The 21,431-nt window shown below is 55.3% G+C and overlaps 1 protein-coding gene across 3 annotated transcripts; it reads right to left on the reverse strand.

Annotated features, from left to right (window-relative positions):
* Positions 1 to 4,067: 4,067 nt before the first annotated feature.
* Positions 4,068 to 19,913, reverse strand: LOC119105832 (lysophosphatidylcholine acyltransferase 2). 3 transcript variants are annotated; one of them, XM_037229374.1, is made up of 10 exons: positions 19,873 to 19,913; positions 16,856 to 17,022; positions 15,970 to 16,112; positions 14,431 to 14,648; positions 9,334 to 9,446; positions 8,653 to 8,807; positions 7,006 to 7,143; positions 5,905 to 6,184; positions 4,787 to 5,027; positions 4,068 to 4,396 (listed from the first exon to the last, which is right to left on the reverse strand). In XM_037229374.1, exons 2-10 carry the CDS (start codon positions 16,988 to 16,990, stop codon positions 4,299 to 4,301), a joined length of 1,521 nt encoding a protein of 506 aa, XP_037085269.1. In that variant the 5' UTR covers positions 16,991 to 17,022; positions 19,873 to 19,913; the 3' UTR covers positions 4,068 to 4,298. The 3 variants fall into 3 exon arrangements, with proteins under 3 accessions (XP_037085269.1, XP_037085270.1, XP_037085268.1); XM_037229375.1 differs by lacking the exon at positions 14,431 to 14,648 and adding an exon at positions 11,131 to 11,339 and having other exon boundaries at positions 19,768 to 19,898; XM_037229373.1 differs by having other exon boundaries at positions 19,768 to 19,898.
* Between the last annotated feature and the right edge of the window lie 1,518 nt (positions 19,914 to 21,431).

Below are 21,431 nucleotides of genomic sequence, written 5' to 3' on the forward strand. Positions count from 1 at the left end.
AAAGAGAATGTTTCGCAGTTGAAGATTTTGAAGCGAGCATCAGGTACGCTTAGGCAAGCTGACATAGAATATTGGTATACTTTTTACGTGGAAAAGACTGCTGTAGATAGCACAACTTTCTGGTTACTAAAACTGCTCCTCAATGCGTCATGGTTTCATTCCGTCCGTTATATTTGGAAATCGCGCTCACGAACGTCAGCTATGAACACCTCGGCAATTGCATTTGCCTCGGCATGGCTTGGATCGCCATCGCCGCATGGCTTTTCGAACGGCAAGGTTTAGATAACGTTATCATGCTGTCATGAATGCGAAGTTGATTTTGAAATACTCTCCCCCATATACCTTTTCCTATTTTCGCGGGAGTGTAGTTCAGAAACTAGGGGATTAGGTCTTAAGAGGAGCATGATATTGAACAGCACCGAAAGGTCCTCAAAATGGCTATTTCAGTTCAAACCCTCCATATATAGGTGGAGCGCGCCCTTTTAATTTGGACCTGGAATAGTAAACTTGAATCTGAAAGTCCAGGTTACATTCACAAAAGTTCATCCGAGAGGCACAGCACACTTTGCTGTTTATGACAACCGTAAGTTGTTTAGTGCATTTGCGGGGAGCATTATGCACATAGATGAAACAGCATTCATAGTCATTTTCTTCGTAGAGTAAACAGGAGGATGAAGAGATAGATTTGATATTTTGGGTACATGCCTTTATCGAAACGAAGATCGGTAGTACATTCATTGTGTGATAATGAAAATCCATTCAGCATAATATATAATGCACTAATGATATTTGCTTCGACAAAAGCGTGTTGTCGAAGCGTCACACACATCTGTCCATTCTCCTGCTTATTCTACGAGGATTAAGAATATTAATGCGCCCATTTAACACTCGCCCGGGCGGCCGGTTGGATACCCTTCGCTCGGGTGGAGGTCAATATGACCCCTCTGAGATCTCAGGAACAAAGAGGGCTCTGGGTTCCTGGTACCACCGATACATCAAATTCACAGGGTGTGTTGGCCTGCACGTGAACTTACTTGAGTCAAAGTTTGGGCCTCCTATGTCATGACCTTCGGGTCGAATAAGGTCAAACAAAGCTAAACTCCAAGCTGGTCTCCCAAAGTGTCTCCAGAACCTAGATACCTGTTCTAAGCAAAGGTCACGCGCTCATTTGATGTCAGTGGCCTGTTTTGACCTTTAGAAAGTCGTGATGACAGGAATCATATAAGACTGCTTTGAATATTGCATTTGAATAAGCGACAAAGAGTGCGGTTGGCAATATGCCCCTGAAAACAAAATCTTGGCCTGGGTCATTTTAGGTCATTGGCCTATTCTGACCTTTAAGAAGTCCATGGAAGATGTTTTACGTGGTATCAATCAATTCGAAATGAGCACCAGAAACCACCCAGTGCGGCGAGCCCCAGAGTAATAAAACAGATTGGTTTTGACCTTGGTTCGATCTTCATACCTGACCCAAGGTCAATGAAATTTGGTCCTTCAATGGCTGTTGCCTAAGAAAGTATTTCAGAGGCGTACAGCTTCGTCTGACACTCTGCTGCTCCATCAGATTGGACGATTTCCTAGAAATTAACTTCGTGGAATCCGTGTGCTGATTTTGACCTGCCTTAGGTCAGCGATCTTAAGAGGCTCATCTAATTTCTTGATGCCATAAAATCCGCCATTCAATTGTCTACATTCTTGCAAAATGTAAGGCGGGTGCGCCGCGCCGTTCTGAAACCATTCCAGAAAGGCCCTTGGGGGAGTCAATTTGACCCTCACCCGAGCGCGTTTTAAAACAGCTGATTTGGGGCCATGACATTGGTCGATAAAGAGTGGGTCGTTCCTGGACCTTGATCTGGACCCTGATGGCCGACGTTGGGGGCTGACTTCCTGACAACGGCCAGTCCGGATGCCTGCTCTTTATATTCGGAACGCCCGGAGGGTTGCCCGGTAAGAAACGAACCAGGAGGATGTTGTCGCCGTTGTGATTTGGCAAAACGGCATAAGTAACGGTCGAGCACAGTAACTGATTAACCGACTTATTTAAGGAATGTGGACCGAAAAGTGGTAAAAATCGCAGTGATAAGCTGACTCGAACTTGAACCAGCAGCACGCGACCTAGCCGTAGCTTCTTAACTAGGTTACTGTTATGACTGTTATCACTGCATTGTTTTGACTGCTATGGATCATGAAATGGTTCAGTAATCATCGTATCTGGTCAGAAGTTCTCCACGATGCGTAGTTAAGACTTCATGCGGCGGAGGTTATCTCGGCGATTTGTGGACGAAATCGGCCAGGGCTGCCAATTTTCATTTGAACCGCTAGGATGCGAGTTAGATGCCGAGAGCTCTGCTCAGTGGCTAATTTTAACACCGATGTGACCGCCGTTTGCCGCGTATTTCAGCTGGCGCTGGGTGAAAACAGGAGAGCACTCCCCTGAATACTCCAGTGCGATCCCAGCAGTCATTCCAGCCACGAGAAAACATCTGACGCGCGCGTAGAAGGGTCGGGCTTCCAGCCTGTCACGGCTGTAGATCGGTGTGCGGCCGGGCCGTTTACGCGGGCAGTCCCTTGACCCGCCGAGAACGACCTCGCCTGTGGATTGGCACGGCTGCGGTGGGCTGATGGAAACAATCTCCGCCTGTAGAGTAATGTGCGGGCTGGTCTGGAGAGCGAGAGAGAGAGAGAGAGGGGGGGGGGGGGGGGGGGGGGAGAGCGAAAGCCTTAAGGTAACGGGACGAACAGGGCGAAAATGCCTCCTTCCGCCACTTTGTCAACACAGCATCCCGATGCTCTGTGTATTGCAAATTGGCAACATTCAAAGAACACCCCAGGCCATTGCAGAACCGTTCCATTATGCAGACAAACACGATAATACGGGGCTTACAGTCTGATTTGACGGGCGCCCGGCCAGCAGCCTGTGGAAGGGCCTTCCGGCACGATACGGACCAGCGTCCGGTATAGTCCGACAGCGCCGCCTATATAAGTACACGCTTAAGTCACTGAATAGACGGCGCCTGCGTCGGGCATCCGCGCGCGCCGGCCGCGGGGCGGTGCGAGGAGTCCGCGCCGGAGACCGAGAGCGACTGCTGGCCAGCACAGCGAACATTCCAGGGGCGGCCGCATACGCGAGGCTCCCGACTAGAACGGCTCGTCGGCAGCCGGAGAGCCGCGCCTTAAAACCGCCGCGAAACGTGGCTTAAAACATGAACGCACACAATCAAGCACACGCACACAGCTGCAGCCAGGCGCAAGAGCCACGCCGAGAACGGTTCGGCTGGTGGCTCTTCGCCAGTATTTCACCAAACATGTTTTTCATGTCCCGAGCCCCGCAATGTGTTGCAGAATTACCTCACCAACGTGCATCCTCATCGATTCAGTGCCACCTTTCTCCTGCAATTATCCTTACGTTCGCAGCGATAAATACTCCATCCAGATCTAAGCATCACGCAACAGCGAAATCCTGGCGGTCGCCCTTCGTAAAAGCCGGCCGCTCCAGGCACTGTGTCTCGCACAAGTTTCGGTCAATTTCGTTGAAACTGCGACTACAAAACACGCACACATAAATAACGTTCCCGGCTAATCTCATGCTAAAACGGGGGCCAGTGGCGGCAGCGGCGGCGGCGGTCCCAGAGGTCGACGCCAGGCGTCGGCGCCAGCCAGTCTGACCGGCCGTGGCGGATGGGCCAAGCCCAGCGGCCGGCCTCAGACGCGACCGCGATCCTCCAGATCGAGGTGGACGCAGGACCCGCCACTGACGCGGCCGGACCGGGCCACGACTGCGCCCCGGACCGCCCACGAGCGCGCCGGCGACACCCCCGGCCGGCCAGCCCAGCCGCAGGCCAGCTAGGCAGGATGGACGCCCTAGTCGGCCACCGGGCTGACTTTGGACCATCCCGTTGGCCGGCGCGGGGACCAGCCAGCACCACGCCGGGACCGCCCGCTGCCGCTGGCCCGACCTCGGACCGGACCGCCGGCTGGCGCGGGGACCAGCCAGCACCGCACCGGGACCGCCCGCTGCCGCTGGCCTGACCTTGGAACGGACCGCCGGCTGGCGCGGGGACCAGCCAGCACCGCACCGCGACCGCCCGCTGCCGTGGCAAGACTGAGGCCGCACCGGACGCCGATGACTGCCGGCCAGCCACGCTGTGCCAACCGCATCACCTTGACAGCTGTTGGACATAACAATCGCAAACAAGCAGCAAAAGCCGTTGTACACCAATATTATGTTCGTTTGGTTGTCTTCTTAAGTTGCGGCGCCTCGTGGAGTGATTAAGACTGCCTCGGCGCACCAACAGCGGCTACTGACTCTTCTCCTTCTCCTGGGTCATGCGCCCGTGCCAGGTCAAGAATATCTTGGCGTACTCCGGCTTCTTCTGCGCATGCGCACGGAACTCCTCTGTAGGACGCGAAACAAGTTGTTTACCATTCTACCAACGTGTGCCTAAGTGCTATGCCCACCAGATATACGCACGCCGTAGAACACCACCAGGCGCTACACCCCATCGCAGCGCGCCCGACAAAGCCCCCACAGCCTTCCAGCACGAGCAAAGACATCCTCACACCAGCGCAGGGTTCATACGGGGATACCGATACCCACGCCTCCTCCCACCCTCACACAAAACATCTACACGTACGCACGCACGACGATCAACAGATCAACGAACGATCAACGATCAACAGATCAACAGATCGACGATCGATCAACGATCAACAGATCAACAGATCAACGACGATCGACAGATCGCTACCCTGAGCCCGCCGCGCCAGCGCCGGCGGCGCCACTCACCGAACGTAATGTAGTCGTCGTGCGCCTTCTGCACCTGCTGGAAGAGCCGGGCGCTCTCCTGCTCCGTCATGCTCAGCGTGTGCGCCAGCGCCTTGGTCACGTCACGCTGCGTCACGTGACCCTTGCCGCCGAGGTCGAAGAGTCGGAACGCCAGGCGAATCGTCTCCTCCGTGTTGCACGGCTTGGAGATGAGGCTGACGCCCAGCAGGTACTCGCGGAAGTCGATCACGCCGTCCCGGTCCTGGCGGAGGGGAGGGGGAGAGGGGGAGGGGGCGCGTCAGAGCACGGGCCGCGCCGTCCCGATGCTGACGGCGGCGGCGTGTAGCACGCGTTATTGTCGAAGGGGACCAGGCTGCGTGTGGAAGGAGCGTGCTGCTCATGTGCGGTCTTAAGGCGGACGCGCTGCAAAATTGTGTGCAAAAAAGACGCATAGACGCAAAAAGACGCAAAAAAGATTCGTGACCCGAAAGCCACGTCTGGTCACAGAACGGCGTTGCATGGACAAAACCTACTTGATATGCTGTGGTGTCGCGTTGTTTTTGTTGACGCTGCTATTTTTACGCAGTTTTGTTGCGACAGTTTAGACCCCTACGTGTGTTATCATTCCGTCGACAAGTCCCAAGCGATCCACAGCCGGCGCGGTGCCAGCCAGTGCCCGACTCTGTCAGGGTGGGCCGCACGCTGACCCAGGCACCGAGCCGTCCCGGCCGGCACCGGCCCGCTGATCCCGGCATCGCACCGAGCCGTCCCAGCCGGCACCGGCCCGCTGCTCCCAGCACCGAGCCGTCCCAAACGGCATCGGCCCGCTGATCCCGGCACCGCACCGAGCCGTCCCAGCCGGCATCGGCCCGCTGATCCCGGCACCGCACCGAGCCGTCCCAGCCGGCACCGGCCCGCTGATCCCAGCACCGCACCGAGCTGTCCCAGCCGGCACCGGCCCGCTGATCCTGGCACCGTGCCGTCCAGCCGGCACCGGCCCGCGTGCCCCCGCTGACCCCGGCACGGAGCCGTCCCAACCGGCACCGGCCCGCTGACCCCGGCACCGAGCCGTCCCAGCCGGCACCGGCCCGTCGCCACGCGTCTCACGCGGCGGTCGGCTGGTCGTCGCGCCCACTCACCGAGTCGTACAGGTTGAACAGCTCTACCAGCCCAGGCTCAGACGTGGGGATGCCCAGGTAGGCGGCGAACTCGGTCAGCCGGATTAGGCCGTCCGTCTTGCGCGCGATCTCCGCGAACGACTCCATCTCGGCCTCGATGGTGGACATGTTGATGCCTAGCTGGTGCATCAGCTTGGTGACCTCGACCAGGCCGGTCTCGCAGGGCAGATTGTTGGCACGCGCCTTGCTCATGAGTCGGCAGTCGTCGTACGTGTAGTCGGTGACAGGCACGCCCAGCGCCCTGCCGCCGTGATACGCAGCGTCAGGCGGCGCCGGCCACCCCCACCCACCGGCACGGTACGGTACGTCACGCCACGTCACGTCACGCCACGTCGTCACGTTACGGCACGGCACGACACGGCGCTTACGGACAACGGTTGGGAGAGACGCGGACGTTCGAAGACCCGGCACATGACCAGGAACAAAAAGAGGGTACATTGAGCCCCTAGTGTTTATTGGACCAGCCCACATGCAACCCCAGTCCGAGAAAATGTAGGATATTCGTCCCGGACGCGCAAAAATATGGCCGGCAATGTGACAGCCCAAAACACCTACCAAGGAAAGAAGCCGCTTCATGACAATGCTATAATGTACCATCACAAAAGGGCAGTTATGTATGCTTAAATGTATCTGTTTGTTGCACGCGTCCACGCTAAAAGCGAGCATTTAAGTATTCAGAGCCACTTCGAACGCCATTGAGCAGAGCATGTACGATGCAGTATTTCCGCACACTTACGTGAGTTGTTCAGTGCGTTTGCGAAGAACAATATTCACATAGATAAGACAGCAGCAAAAGCCTTATCCCGCGGAGAAAAACCAGGAGAACGGAGATATAGATGGGTTGATATTTCTGCAACATGCCTCTATCGAAATAATAGCAGGAGTGAATTCGCTTTCTGCTATTGTTTCCATAAAGGCATGTTGCCGAAATATCAACCTATCTATACCTCCATTTTCCTGGTTTTGCTACGATGAATAAGACTATTGCTAATGTCTTTTCCGCAACTTTTCGACTCAGAAGCCCCAGTTTATCCGACCAGGCTATGCAGTCGCGCCACTCACTCTGCCATCTTCGCTCGGACGTTGTGCGCGTACAGTCTGGGGTTCTCCTTCTCCTCGTCCGACGGCACGTACACGGGCAGGTACTCAATCTCACAGAAGCTCACAAACTGTGTCAGCGTGAGCCAGAGTATCTTCCAGCTGCGGGAAGCACGGCGTGGGTCAGCGCCGTCCGGCGGGCCACGTGCTGAGCGGGAGGGTTCCGATCGGGACCCCCTGGCCGAGGCCGGGGTACACACTGTGGTATGACGCCTGTCAGCGCCGTCCGGCGGGCCACGTGCTGAGCGGGAGGGCTTCGATCGGGATCCCTGGCCGAGGCCGGGGTACACGCTGTGGTATGACGCCTGTCAGCGCCGTCCGCCGGGCCACGTGCTGAGCGGGAGGGTTCCGATCGGGACCCCCTGGTCGAGGCCGGGGCACATACTGCAGCACGGCGCCTGTCAGCCGGCCGGCCGACCAATCGCAGCTCACACACCGCGGGCTGGGGGGGGGGGGGGGAGGCGTCACACGACCTCGGCCCGGGAGGCGCCACACGACCTCAGCCCGGGAGGCCCGGGCCCGACCTCGGACAACTGGCCAACACAAAATGCTTGCGGCAGGAAGTGCAGATAGGAAATGTAGTTTTTCCACTGAGTTAATTCCAGAAGAACGCAATCGAGGCAGTATGTGTCCAGTAGAAGCAGCAGCATTTTTGAAATGGCTTCCGCTGTAAGAGGCAACGTTCCAAAAGGCGCAATGATGCCATCACACCCTATAGGCAGGAGCATCTGACCCAGTGCTGACCAGTTAAAGATGCCCGACACAAATGCCCAATCACGGCATCTGGCGTGTATGAATGTGAGCTTTCTCGCAATCGTATTACCAGGGTGTAATGTTAGCGCATTACACTGTTACTTTCGTGAAATACGTACGCGGTACTTAAATTCATGACGAAGTCAGGTAGCTTGTACTGCGGTACTCGACAATAACCTTGATTTCGCCCTAACCATCTTCGACAAATATCATAAACTACCTACGTTCTCACGCTAATAATCAACAAGATTAGATGAGCAAAAGCGTAGCTATAGTAGTGCTCTCACTCATCTGCAGCTTAGATAAATGTAAAAGACTGCAATCAGTTTCAGGAAAGATGTCGATACAACAGCCTGCGCTGAACTCGCATTTTTCCCGAGGATTCCCAAACATTTCCCGCAGCGCCGTCCCATACCACATTCAGGCATTCTTCTCGAGAATTCTCAGACGTTTCCTGCAGCGCTACCCCATACGACATTCATATCAACTTAGTTTGTACAGCGCGGAGCGTTTTGCACCTGCCAAACACAAACTATGCGATCCCATGCACCGCAATCTCTGATGACGACGCTGCAAACGAAGACCAGGCGCCGGGATGAGCCTCGCCGCAGCGTCGGCGCCGAGGCCCAGCCACCAACCTGAGCCGGCGGCGACAGGGCAGGGCAGGGCAGGGCGGGGCAGGGCGGGGCGGGGCGGGGCGGGGCACGGCACAGCAGGGAGCGGCGGGGAGCGGCGGGGAGCGGCGGGGAGCGCGGGGCGCGACGGGGCGCGACGAGGCGCGACGGGGCGGGGCGGGGCGGGCGGCGCGGCGCGGGGTCGGGTGGTGTCGGGTGGGGTTGGCGCACGGCAGCCACTCACGCGCCAGGCCCCTCCCAGGTCCACGTGACCGTGTCCAGCCGGTTCGGGTAGCGCACCACCACCGGCTGCACGGGCGCGCCCGGGTAAAACGCGCCCGGCTTGAACTGGATCAGGCACGACCGGTTGGTGCACGTGCCCTCCGGAAACAGCAGGATCTGCCGGAGAATGCGGCGCGGCGGTCACACAGCTGCCGGCCGAGCACTCGTGGGCAGCACCGCGTCCAGAGGCGAGGGCGGCTGGCGGGCGGGCTGACACACCGCAGAGCGCAGAGTTCCGGATGGGCAGCCATATTGTCTTCCAAGGCGAAACATACGACTGCCGGCCGGCGGTTTACGTCGCACACATCGAGCGGCCAGTGTCGCATTTCAGGCTCACACAGGCATCCGCAATCGAAACACCCTCACACCTCCAGCACGTATAACCTGAATATATATATATATATATATATATATATATATATATATATATATATATATATATATATATGGTACTTATTGAGATATACAACTGGCATAAACGCCACGGCAGGGACGTTAACGCCAAGGCACCCTATCACCAACACCCGTGCCAAATACGGTGGCACGGAGAGAATGCAGGCCACCAAACCGGTTCATTTCCCCGAGGCGGCACAGGAGATAGCGTCGGCCGTCGGCCGAGCCGGGGCCAGCGACAGCCACGCACCTGAGGCCACTCGCCGCCAGAGTGGGCGCGCCTCTGGATCTCGCGGATGGTGTTCTGGCGCGAGTTGGGATCCTCGCGCGACACGTACACCGGCTGCGTGTAGTCGATCAGCTCTGAAACGCACCGGCCGCCGCCGGCCTTACATCGGCACCATGGGCGCGCGCACACACGGGGTGTGACCGAGCTAGGGCGCGCGAGCGCGTTTTGGCGATCCACTGAGGCGTCGGCAATGCAATGACGACGCACGAAGCGGACAGCACGAACTAGGTCCAGTCCACGAACAACTATGCATTGTTAACCACTATTTTAACCTATGCAGCTTTGCTTTCAATTCGACCGCATCAGCAACAACATCAAAACAGGGGATGAAGCCGAAACGATGACAAGCGTTACCGACCGTAGATCGCGCGTCACGCCTACGCTACCAAGGCCACCCAATACAGACTAAGACAGGCGAAGCAAGTGAAGACACGATGCAAGGACAGGGGAATAAAAGAAGACAGAGATTACAAGACCCGTAATGCCGTACTCATTGCCTTACGTAATGCCTCCGCTTCAATACTGTCTTTTTATAGCTCGACGACATCTGTAGACGATCAATTTGCAGACATGTACAGAGCACGGCTCGCTGCCATCCACGTCCCGCGGTCGTATGTTTACAAATACACAGCCGTCTAACCAAACATCCGTCCTGCAATGCTCCGCTGTCGACGACGGCCTCGCCACGGCCGGCACAGCCCCGAAGCCCCAGCGGCGGGACGTACCAAGCACGGCCGGGCGCCGCGACTGGCGCGGCCGGACGAGCGCTGCCCGGCGCGTGACCCCCTGTCGCCGGGACGAGCGCGGCGCGCGCGGGGCTGGCATCGCGCGCCGCCGCCGCGTCTGCCTGTCACGCCTGCCTCGGGTCGTGACCCGCACCTACCTCGGCCGACGGCGGCCCGCCTCCGGCCCGGAGCGGCGGCCACACGGAGCACGGTCTACGGCACCTACCTGGGGGGTCGCGTCCGCTGTGACCCGGCGCTTTGGAGAACTGACAACGAGGACGGCACGAGACGGACACCCCAATCCCTGGACTCAGACGCAGTCAGATGGTGAAAGGAGGGACTGGCGAGGCCAGATGATGGTGGGGAACAAGGGATTCCACATGGTACGGATAGGGATTGAGAAGATCAGACAGTGGGGGGAGGGGAGGGGATAATGGAGGTCAGTGGTGGTGGGGGGGGGGGGGGACAAGGCAGGTCAGATGGTGCTGGAAGGAACTGGGAAGGTCACACGGTGGTGGGGGGACGAGGTCAGGTGGTGGTGGGGGGACAAGGGACGTCAGATGGTGGAGGGGGCACACGGGAGGTCAGATGGTGAGGGGGACAAGGGAGGTCAGATGGTGGGGTGGGGGGGGGGGGCAAGGGACGTCAGATGGTGCTGGAAGGGACTGGGAAGGTCAGATGGTGGTGGGGGGACAAGGTCAGGTGGTGGTGGGGGGACAAGGTCAGGTGGTGGTGGGGGGACAAGGGACGTCAGATGGTGGAGGGGGCACACGGGAGGTCAGATGGTGAGGGGGACAAGGGAGGTCAGATGGTGGGGTGCGGGGGGGGCAAGTGAGGTCAGGTGGTGGAGTGGGGGACAAGGAAGTCAGACGGTGGCTGGTGAAACAGGCAAGGCCAGGCGGCGACCAGACCTGAGACACGTCAGGAGGTGGCGTAAGGCACTGGGACCGTCGCTGGTGGCGGAAACACCAGCCGATGGTGGCAGCGTCGGACGGCGGCGGTGAAGCACCCCCGGAAGCGGTGAGACACGTACTGCCGAAGAACGGCATGCCGATGGTCTGGCTGCGGCAGATGATGGACGGCAGGCCGGAGCAGAAGAGCACGATGGCGTCGCCGAAGGTGGAGTGGGGCGCCGCCACCATCACCGGCACCTCGGTGGAGTGTTGGCCGCGCTTGCGGATCACCCAGCCGCTCAGGTAGTAGGCGACGCGCGCATTGGCCGCCTGCAGCGGCCGCATCCGACTGTGGTGGGGCCGGGCGGCGTCAGAGGCCCCTCTCTCCCGGCCGGCGGCGATCGGGCCGGGTCAGGTCAGCTCGGGCCGGGTCACGTCACGTCAGGTCAGGTCAGGTCAGGTCGCCGAGTCCAGACAGCCGAGCGGGCCGCTCCCGCCGGGCGGCGCCGTCGCCTGCGGCCTCTGCGTGGGTGGCAGATGGGGGGCCGCTCGCGCGCATGCAGCGGGGAACAGAGCGCGCGGCGTCGGCCGATCGGTTAGTCACCGCCACCGCCGAAGTGGCGGCCGCGCTGCCTGACAGGGCGCCGCCAGCCGGCCGGCCGGCCGCGCCAGGCTACCAGCAACCGCTGACACGGACACGCACACCAAGCAGACTCCCGTGACACTGGGACCAGGGTTGGCTGCCGCCCGCTGAAAGTCGCTGCCAGCCGGATTCTACCGGTTAAAACTGGCTGGTGGCAATTACGAATGGCAAAAATGGCAGAAATTGGCAAAAATTAAGTGCACCGTAGTACACTGTGGGGTAATGATGGCGTTTGGTGACAAAACAAAGCAACCACTGCATGATAGAAGTCATTATGTTATTAAGCAGCCTTTTTTCATCGTAAGAGATAAGGCTGCTGCAGAAAATAGCTGAACAGCGGTTGTACATTCCACTAGCGCCTTCCTCAGATCATAGAGAGAACAACGTTACAAGCGAGGCCTCGCTTCAAGCCAGGCCAGACCACGCTAGACCAGGCTTGGCACTGGCAACCACGCGCGGGCACTTGGCAGCATCCAGCTGGACCGATTTCTACCAGCCGGTTATGAGTGTAACCCAAACTCGTGAAAAGAAGGTAGCAGAAGCTACTGGTGCCAAGCTAGGAGAGTCCGCCGAAATACTTCATATAATCTTATGCAAAACATTGCACTAACACTATCAATAAGATGTAAATGTTTGTTTAGGCCAACTACATCACAAAAATTATCATGAGCGCCTGGTTGGTTGATCATCGCATACTGGGAATCAAGCGGCAAAACGGACCCTGGAGTGATGATTTATTCAACCCAGTGATAAGCACAGCTATTACACCTGCAAGCTTGTAACATACCAATCGGGCGTTTCGCACAAGCACAGGCGTAATGAACTTGGCGAGCCCAGGTTCACATTCCCCATCCATATCACAAAGGTGGCAACGCCACGCCAGAAAATGGCTGACAGAGCTCTCTCTCTCTATTTATGTCAGCCATTTTGACTATTATTTCCCTAATTTGCCGATCAGTTAGTGCTGACTGACATGATGCAGATTATATGATGCTCCGTTTCTGCCAAGCTCATTTGTATGATGTTATATATCTGTATCACGTGCTGGATAATGCATCCGTGCCTCCGAGTACAGTCTGTCACCGAAATAGTCCCGCATCACACAAGCCACGGTCATGATGCTGGGGCAAAGGCTCGCGTACCAATGTATGCATTAGTTATAGCAAACGCGCCGATTGTTTTGAGCATGCTGCTGACCAGTGTGCTTTCCAGGTGTGTTGACTGGATAGAAAACACCAGTGACCGAAACATGATGCCTAATTGGCCGAACAGAAGCCCTATGGATTGCTGATTTTCAGCCACTTTACGCCAATTTCATCTGGCAGAAGCCAGTAAAAGCCAGAAGGTGGCAGCGTCTCCTTTCAGCCGGCTGGCATGCAACCGTCACTGGGACCCTCCACTACGTCCCGGGCCTTAGCCAAGCTACAAAACAAAGGGGGCCAGCGAGAGAAGAGCTGGTTGGAGGAAAAGTGACGGGAAGGGGTGAAAACTTGGGCCTTGACTCACCGAACGACATGGCGATTCGACGAAGATTCAGGGCTGGAAAGATCTCTACCACTTCATTGGCGACAAGTCTCTAGTTCAGAGCCACTACGTATCGTAAAAACAGTGTACGATGCAACTACAAACCAGAGAGAGGTGACGATACAAAAAAAGAAACGACTCCGGGTCCCTTACTACACAGGCAGTCACCATCACGGGGCGTCTCGAACTTACTCCCCTCCACTCGTTTGTCCGTGCCGGAGAAGAGCGCAGACCGTTGCCGAGCGAGCCCGTGCGCGTGCCGTCCGGACTCCCTCGCACCAGGGGCATGTCGGCGCCCGTCCGGCCCTCTGGCGCCGCTGTCTCCTCTCGCCGCACGGCGCAGGCTAGGCTCAAGCGGCCGGCCGGCGCGCGACGGCAGCAACGCTCGCTCGAGGCCCCTTACCGTCATTCTGCAGCGGCGCGCGATGCCAGGTCTCCGGCAGTAAGGTCACGTGACCCGGGCAGCGCTCGTCCCGACCACCGCCGCAGGCTATCGAGGTCGCCGCTAGGACGCGTCTGCGCGACCCGACCAGGCAGCTACATTAACGGACAAGACGTGACTTATTTAGCGACGCGCGTCGCATGCCGCAACAAGAAAGACATCCAGAGTGCAGACGGAGGCAAAACGGACAGGCATCAGACCGTGGGGCATGCCACGACGACCTGCACAGACAGGAGTGGGAGAGGCGCACACCCAACACGCATAGCGATGCCCAGCCAGCCACCGACTGCTCAGCATGCGGTCACGAAGCGTGCAGCATGCGGTCTAGCCGGCCGGCCAGTGCGCGGACGAGGCGGGGTGGGCGGCGCGCCGGCGGGAGCACCCGGTCGATGACGTCAGGTCGTGACGGCCGGCGCCCGGTGGCGGCGCGGCCCCGGCCATGCCCCGCCGCCTGGCAGTGTGCGCCACTGACAGCCCCAGGCGGCGCGCCCGGACCAGCGGTGCAGCTGGACGCTTCTACCGAGCCCGGCCCGCCCGAGCCGCTACACAGACGTGCGCCGCCGAACCGAGTCGGGTCGGGTCGGGTCGGGTCAGGTCAGGTCAGGTCAGGTCAGGTCAGGTCGGGTCGGCCGGACGGAGACGGACAGCGCGTGCCAGGGCACACCGAAGGCCGGGCGAGGAGGGAGAGCTAGACACAGAGCGAGGCCGGCGGCGCCGACAGAGAGCGAGCCGAGGATGGGAGCGAGGCGGAGTAGGACGGTGTCGAGGAGAGCGCGCGGCCGGCCCCCGGCCAGAAGCTGAGGCCGCGCCCGGCCTGCCCCCGGTACCTACTGCCGAACATGGGCGAGCGGGATGTTTCGATTTTGGCGACGACGCTGGGCGCCGCCATGACGATCACGGGCAGCACGTCAAAGTAGCTGGAGTGCGGCGCCACGACCAGCACCGGTGCCTGGACGGCGTCGGCGCGCTGGCCACGCACGCTCACCCAGGGGAACCCGGCCGACACGAACACGGACCGGGTGCAGAAGAGCACCACCCAGCGCAGCCATCTGCGCAGCCGGGCCGGCGTCACCGGGGGCGGGGAAGGGGGGGGGGACGCACATGGCAGCAGGGGAGGGAGAGGGCGGGGTGCGAACTGGGCGCACAGGCGGCGGCGGGATGGCCGGGGACGGGACATACACACTGGCGACAACGCCGCTAGACGGGCGGCACACTTCTGCGGCGGGGCAACAGCGTCGACTTTGTAGACATGGGCGATGGAAGCAAATTGCAATTGCTTAGAAGCAAAGCCAACACTGATTGCATGGGGCGTAACAGCTTCTTTACTGCATCCATCAGCAAACACTGCATCTGGTGACAATATCACTGCACGATTGTGGGAAACCCACTGCTTTGGAAACACGGTAAGCATGTCTCACAATAAACCAGTGCCAGTGTACTTAGTCTGTGTCTCGCGCACGGCCGACGCAAATAACCAAGGCGATTGGTGCGAACATAAAACTCAGTGACTAACTGCCTAGCGAACGACGCGAAGGCAAAACCAGCAGGCGGTGAAGTTGGATGACACCTGCCAAGGCCGGCCTCTCGCGCACGCTGCGACGCGTGGGTCAATGCCAAAGGCCGGAACCGAGCCAGAACTCAGTCCGGCATCGATGCCAGCTCAGGGATATGCCGGGCGGACACCAGCCGTTACCAGCCTATCGACGCTGCCTGTCGCGGCGGCTTCGCGGCGGCTTAGCGGCGCTAACCCCCCGCAGCGTGCTGAGCTCAGGCCGGGGCGGGGGGGGGGGAGGGCATGTCTGCGCTTGGCGAGCCCCGCAAGCCCGTGAGAACTACGGGGTGTGTATGCGTGTCATTGGGGCTGTACGACGCACTCAGCTGCCAGGGCTATATGGCGTCGCCTGCCTGTCACCCTGGCAGGAAGGGCGGGTACCGCGGGGAACTCAACACCGTACCTCTGGTTTCCCAGACGCGCAATGGCTAACGCAGACGCGTTAATCGCTACACTACTGGCACCCCCGAGAAGCACGAAAAGCGACAACCGAAAGGTCAGGTCAAGGAGGCATCTATGCCTGGCTTTGTGGGTCTCGTACCTCCCACGCCGAAACTCAAAAAGGAGGCGCTACATCCGAACCCTAGACGGGACTGCAGGGGGCCCGGGTAACGTGCGTCAGAGCGTCGGACGCTTCGGCGCCCGTCTATTCTCAGACGGCAGCGCACAGGTCTGAGCCGCGTACAGGGCCGAGTGTCCGCGCACGCGTGACTGTCAGTGTGCGTGTCTCCGCTGTGCGGGGTCGGCGACCAGCGTGCGCGAGCACGTGCGGCTGGCGGCACCTCTAGCCAAGCCGGCACCGGCGGGGGTGACCTGACCTGCGCCATCCCCGCAGCGGCCGGTTGTGGTCCTCCTCCGACAGGCCGTACAGGCCGATGCAGGCGAACACCCAGCCGAACAGCACGCACAGGCAGAGGCCGACGATCCGCAGCGGCAGCACAAACACCGTCAGCACGGCCACCTGGCGGCGACCCGGCCAATCACGCGCTAAGTGACGGTCAAGGCCGGCGCGCGCAACGTGTCGCGCTCGGCGGGCGGCGCGGACGCGAGACGCGAGACGCGAGAACACACATCACAAGACTCGCCGTGCAAGACTGGACAGACCACACCGGGTGCGGCGAGGACGAGGGACGCTTCAGGGGGTGTGGTAACGAGGACGAGCAAGACACGACATGGGGTACGGAAACGAGGACGAAAAAGACATCACGTTGGGTATCGAATAAAGAACAGGGACGAACGTACCAAAAAGGGTATAGGACAAGACCGGACGTAACGACAATTTCGGGCAAAAACGAGGCTGCAAATGACACGTTGTATGCAAAAACAGCAGCCGTGCCATGGTCGGCACAGATCCGATGCTGGCAAACTAGACTCGGAATGACTGCACCACACACTACACCTTGTGATTAAGCTATGTACTGATATGTATATACAGTGAATTACGGACAGCTGAGTCAAAGGAGTGGAATCATGACGGAACTGGTGGTCGATGGTACAGGCGGAGTACCTCACATGATACTTCAACAACCTCCAAAACATGTAGACATGGGAACTTATGACAAAACCTTTGCACTAACCTGGTCCAACATTCACAGGAAAGCCTGCGCCAAATTTGACGCGTCACATGGGGCGCGTGCCGCGATACACATGGCATACCGTCCCACACGGTCCTCATGCCCGGTGGAGACTGGCGGTGGTGGCTACCTTGACTTTGTCATATGTGGAGTTGAGGGCGTCAAGCCGCATCACGAAGGGGTTGAGCACCTCGTGCGGGATGAGGTGGTCCTGTTCCGAGCAGCCGGCCGTCCCCCACTCCTCCTCACTCTCGCCAGACTTCATGGCTGCCAGCTAGCTGCTGCAGCACACAGGCTCTGCAACCAGAGGTGTGGGGTCATCACCACCCACATCCATCCATGCTTCAGGGCATGTCGAGCAAATTCGTAAGGTGTGCTTCCTGGTGTTCAGCCGCATGATATGATGCTGAAGAGAACATGGTGACCACATACCCTGCACTACATGTTCATTGTGAGTGAGCACCAAGCACCAGAGCACCAAGCTGGCTATTTGTATGGTATCACAAATATGAATATAAGGGGATTCAGCCTGATGATTAGTATAGACAGTTTTAAGACAAGACAGAAATGGCAAATCAATTGTCTTAAAGGGTGTCTGGTACATTTTTGTATCTATCTTATTGTTAGATCTGACCCGCCCGATTTGACGATACCAGTTTTCTTAAAAATTTCTGAATAGCTCAGATTTACAGTTTGAAGTAGCCTCTCCTGCTGGGGGAATCTCACTGGAAATCTTCCATCCCATCATGCACGTGATGTGTTTAATTTGCCTCATTTTTTACAACAGATGTGTTTGCAATGTTTGCAACACACTAGCTTGTCAATGTGCTTTGGTAACAAATGCTACCAAAGCTTGAAACACTTTGTTTAGAGAAATAAAGGATGCAAACATTAGGCAATTATCCCACAAACTCAACAAAATGCTGTACTAGGTTTTGATTTCTCCCCTAAGGTGTTCACCACAGTGACTCTTTTCCAGGCTCACTTTGGTTTAGGTTATCACAGCTATGTATGATAAACATATGATGTATGATGCAGCACGTGGTCCATAGCCACACACTGGTTTAAACTTCAACCAATGCACTTCTCAGTAACTGACCCTTGCTTCCCTCTGTGCCAACCACAAACTTCATTTGTACTGGCCTCCTTCACACCAGAAGAGGTACCACTTTTAAGCACGCCACACACAGCAACATGCGGATCAGAATAGTCAAAAAGTGGTACCTCTAACCCGCAACAGCTGACTAGCCTGCAACAGATTCTGCCTCCTCATGACAACATGTGGGATGACCGCAGCTGTTATGGAAAAAGTGTAGTGCTGTTACCAAAGTGAAGAAAGCATTATGTGAAATTGTAATTGATATTAAAATGTTAATCATTATCTCTTGTTGGTGCTTCAGTGCCAGTACCCAGTACTTCTCTTACTTGTTAGTGGTCCTATGCTTTCACCAGTGTTTTTTTTTCAATGCCTGAAAGGTGGGATGCCCTATTTAATTGTAGCCTTGCTACCACTAAGTGTTATGGTAATATTTCACCAATGATGCATTTTTCTTGTTCCAACTAATTTCATGCAGAGCCTTCATGGTGCCAAAAGTGTGGTGGTTAAGGTGTCTGCATTAAACTGCAGCCTATGAGTCTAGGAAACCAGAGGAACCCTGTTTGATTCCCTGCTGTGGTCATCTTTTCTGCCAGGGGGAGGGGCAGGTGATGCCATATAGCCTAAGCAGATGAGTGTTGTAAAGCCTCAATGACACATACATAAACCATCAAATCCTAAGCCTAGATCCAGCAGCTGATAGTGACAGCATGACAGCATTGGGATAAATATGGTTCAGGATGCTTTTTTCTCAACATGGACACATAGCCAATGTCAATTTTTCTGAGTTCCTGGGAATAGCCACACCAAACCCAAGCTGTTATCTACACATAAATGGTACACAATTTCACAAAGCAATAGCATGCTCCAGTACCTCCAGCAATGTTTGTACATGAGATCAAATTTTGCTGGTAGTATGAGCCAAGTACACCTATGCTGTGTGCATCATCTGAAAACCACACCACAATTTAAATGTGCATCACCAAATTAACTCGCTGATGATAATGTGTGGAAAACAAAGCGGTGGGATTTATAGCAGGTAAGTTATTGTTTCCTGAAGCTCTTCACAGGATGGTGTGATATTGGGTGGGGTTATTCAGGATTACTTGTTGGTTAATAATCTGTGATTTCAAACAAGGTTTGGTCATACAAAGCATATGTGCTTTTATCCTGCATTGCTTATATTTTTCTGTATGACACATGTAAAAGAAATAAAGTCCCTACAAGGGAGTAGAGAAACATGAATAAATGTGTGTATCCTATAAGAAAATCATAAAACTTACACAAAGTTAACAGCAAAATATAGTAGCCTGTCAATAGGATGACAAGTGGCCAGTTTTGCTACACATCCTTGCCAAGATTAAACAGCATTGTCTGATGGAATAAATGACAGTAACAAATAAAGTCCAGCAAATCACAAATAGCAAAAATTAGAATGGTGACTACTCTACAAATCTTAAGTCTAAATTGCCAAAATTATTAAAAGTCCCTGAGGGGATTTGCATAGCCTGAACACCTCTCCCTCTCCCATTACATTTTTCATCCCTGCATGACTATCAGCCTTTGCATTGTGTGACATACCACAGATGAAAATCATTTGAAGCCATTTCAGCCAATGTCTAGCTTGGCAGGCAAAGACATTGTTTCATGACTTCGCCTCCAGAATTCGAAGTTTATGCAACAAGACCGATGATATAATCATCAGCACAAAACAGTGCATCTTGTCTCACATCGCTGACATTTACAACTTCAAATATGGCAGATGTCACACTTCAGAACCTTTGGCATACTTCACCACCAAGAGTCAAATTCGGGTTCGTCTCCAAAACAGCATACACACCACGAAAAACAAAATATAGATATGCTTCAAGCAATTACAAATCCTGACTCCAAATCTTATTGCAGTTGCTAAGCGCGTCCACGAAATGCATGGGTTTCCGACACACCTTAGAAGCTACCGGCAACGTCTTCGATCTGAAATGTCACAGGTCGCTTAAGGACACCTCGCACATTTCATATTACTTCATAGACAACGAAATCCCAACGCCCACCTTTCCAACAGCCCAACGGGACTCAATGCTCGACGGAGAAGTGGGAACGACAACGCACGCTTCCGCCGGTGGCGCCACGCACGGTTACACAAGACACTAATGAACATGTTTCTATTCGGATCGCGTGGACCTGGGCAACGTGTAAATGAAGCAAGATATCGTAAAGAATGAAAACGTTCTATAAGTTTTTAGTCTTTCTTTTTCTGGGAAAAAATATTTTGATGATTCAATGCTCTTAAATTTCAGCGTACAGCATAAGGATGAACCTAACCTAACTGGGCTTGTGGCCTCAATTCGTTCTGCCTTTGGAAGAAACGACTCGTGCCATGCTCAGGCCATTTTAAAGATGCTTCTTAAAAATCTGAAGAATAAAGAAGTTTCCATTCTCTCAGTTTCTCATAATGAGTACAATTGGACCAATTCATATCACAAATGTTTTCATGGCATACATACCAATGGCTTAAAAATTATGCAGCATTTTAGGTACATCAACAAAAGTTGTAGTCGAATTCGGCACGGTGCCACTAGGAAGCACGGGCGCTCGTCTGTTCGTGTGCCGAGAAAGTTTTATTCCGATGGACTATGCCACTCTCATGTGTCTGCCCTGTTTCTTATAGTTAAGATATCATTCATTGACCAGTGCTCTCTATTATCGGATTTTCGTAAAAGGTATGCTTTGGACGAAGAGGCGTCTATTTGTGTGAATGGCTGGGGTTCGTCGCCGAAGCCCAGACAACGTAACTCTCCCGGAAATGTGTGGCCATAAACGGATTTTTGTCCACTGTTTTTTTAGAAGAAAACTTTAATGTTGTTCTTTAATTTCATGCCATTTTTGGAGATGGTAGCCTTTTATTATAAAATGTATTCACAGCATGCTGAGAATGTTCTATTCTACATGACATGTATAATCTTCTCCATATATGTTCATGGTGTGACATGCTTTCTTTTTATGTGCTCACAATGTCACCACATTGCCAACACATGCAGACACTTTTTCAGGTGCTTTATTTGCTCTGAACAGTAGACACTGCAAATTAAGCCATTTGTGATGTACAAAACACCTTTTTGATCACTCAAGTGGTCCTGGGTCTGTAACTTGACTTCTTCATGATGAAACCTTTTGTGCCATCTCTGTCTCACTTTGATCAAATCACTTGTTAAGATTATTCTTTGTCTTCATCAAAGCTACATTTTATGTCAAGTCAGGTAGTAACAATGTCTGAGGCGAGGGTTGCTGGGAATACATTGGAACATCAAAATAACAAAAGTAGGTGCCGAGTAAGTGTGGTGTGATGTGTGTAGGCTGCATCTATTATTTGTGTCTAGGTAGCTGTGAATACACCCTTAGTGTAATGATAGTTGTGCCCTGTAATAAGGCTCAGAGGCCAGTGATGGTGTGCTTTGTTTGCAATTAAAGCACCACAATCTCAAATGGATCTCACCAAAATCTCCCATGGTGTGCAGATTGCACACCATGTCATGCATGTAATGCTTTGCATCATTAAGTGTGTAGTACCAACTTATTTAGAGTGTGGAAGGTCACATGTCATTGTCACCAG

Source organism: Pollicipes pollicipes, unplaced genomic scaffold (genome assembly GCF_011947565.3).
Source record: "Pollicipes pollicipes isolate AB1234 unplaced genomic scaffold, Ppol_2.1 Scaffold_6138;HRSCAF=7277_pilon_pilon_pilon, whole genome shotgun sequence".
In the NCBI taxonomy this organism is placed as follows: Eukaryota; Metazoa; Arthropoda; class Thecostraca; order Pollicipedomorpha; family Pollicipedidae; genus Pollicipes; species Pollicipes pollicipes.

What these genes read in the sequence shown, in the direction of transcription:
- LOC119105832 (XM_037229374.1), bottom strand. Translation starts at nt 16,990, where the DNA reads ATGAAGTCTGGCGAGAGTGAGGAGGAGTGGGGGACGGCCGGCTGCTCG. An exon ending in CTGGCGGCGAGTGGCCTCAG is followed by an intron (nt 8,808 to 9,333) that starts GTGCGTGGCTGT and finishes ATTCTCCGGCAG; the next exon opens with ATCCTGCTGTTTCCGGAGGG. An exon ending in ACCTGGGAGGGGCCTGGCGC is followed by an intron (nt 7,144 to 8,652) that starts GTGAGTGGCTGC and finishes TGCTTCCCGCAG; the next exon opens with CTGGAAGATACTCTGGCTCA.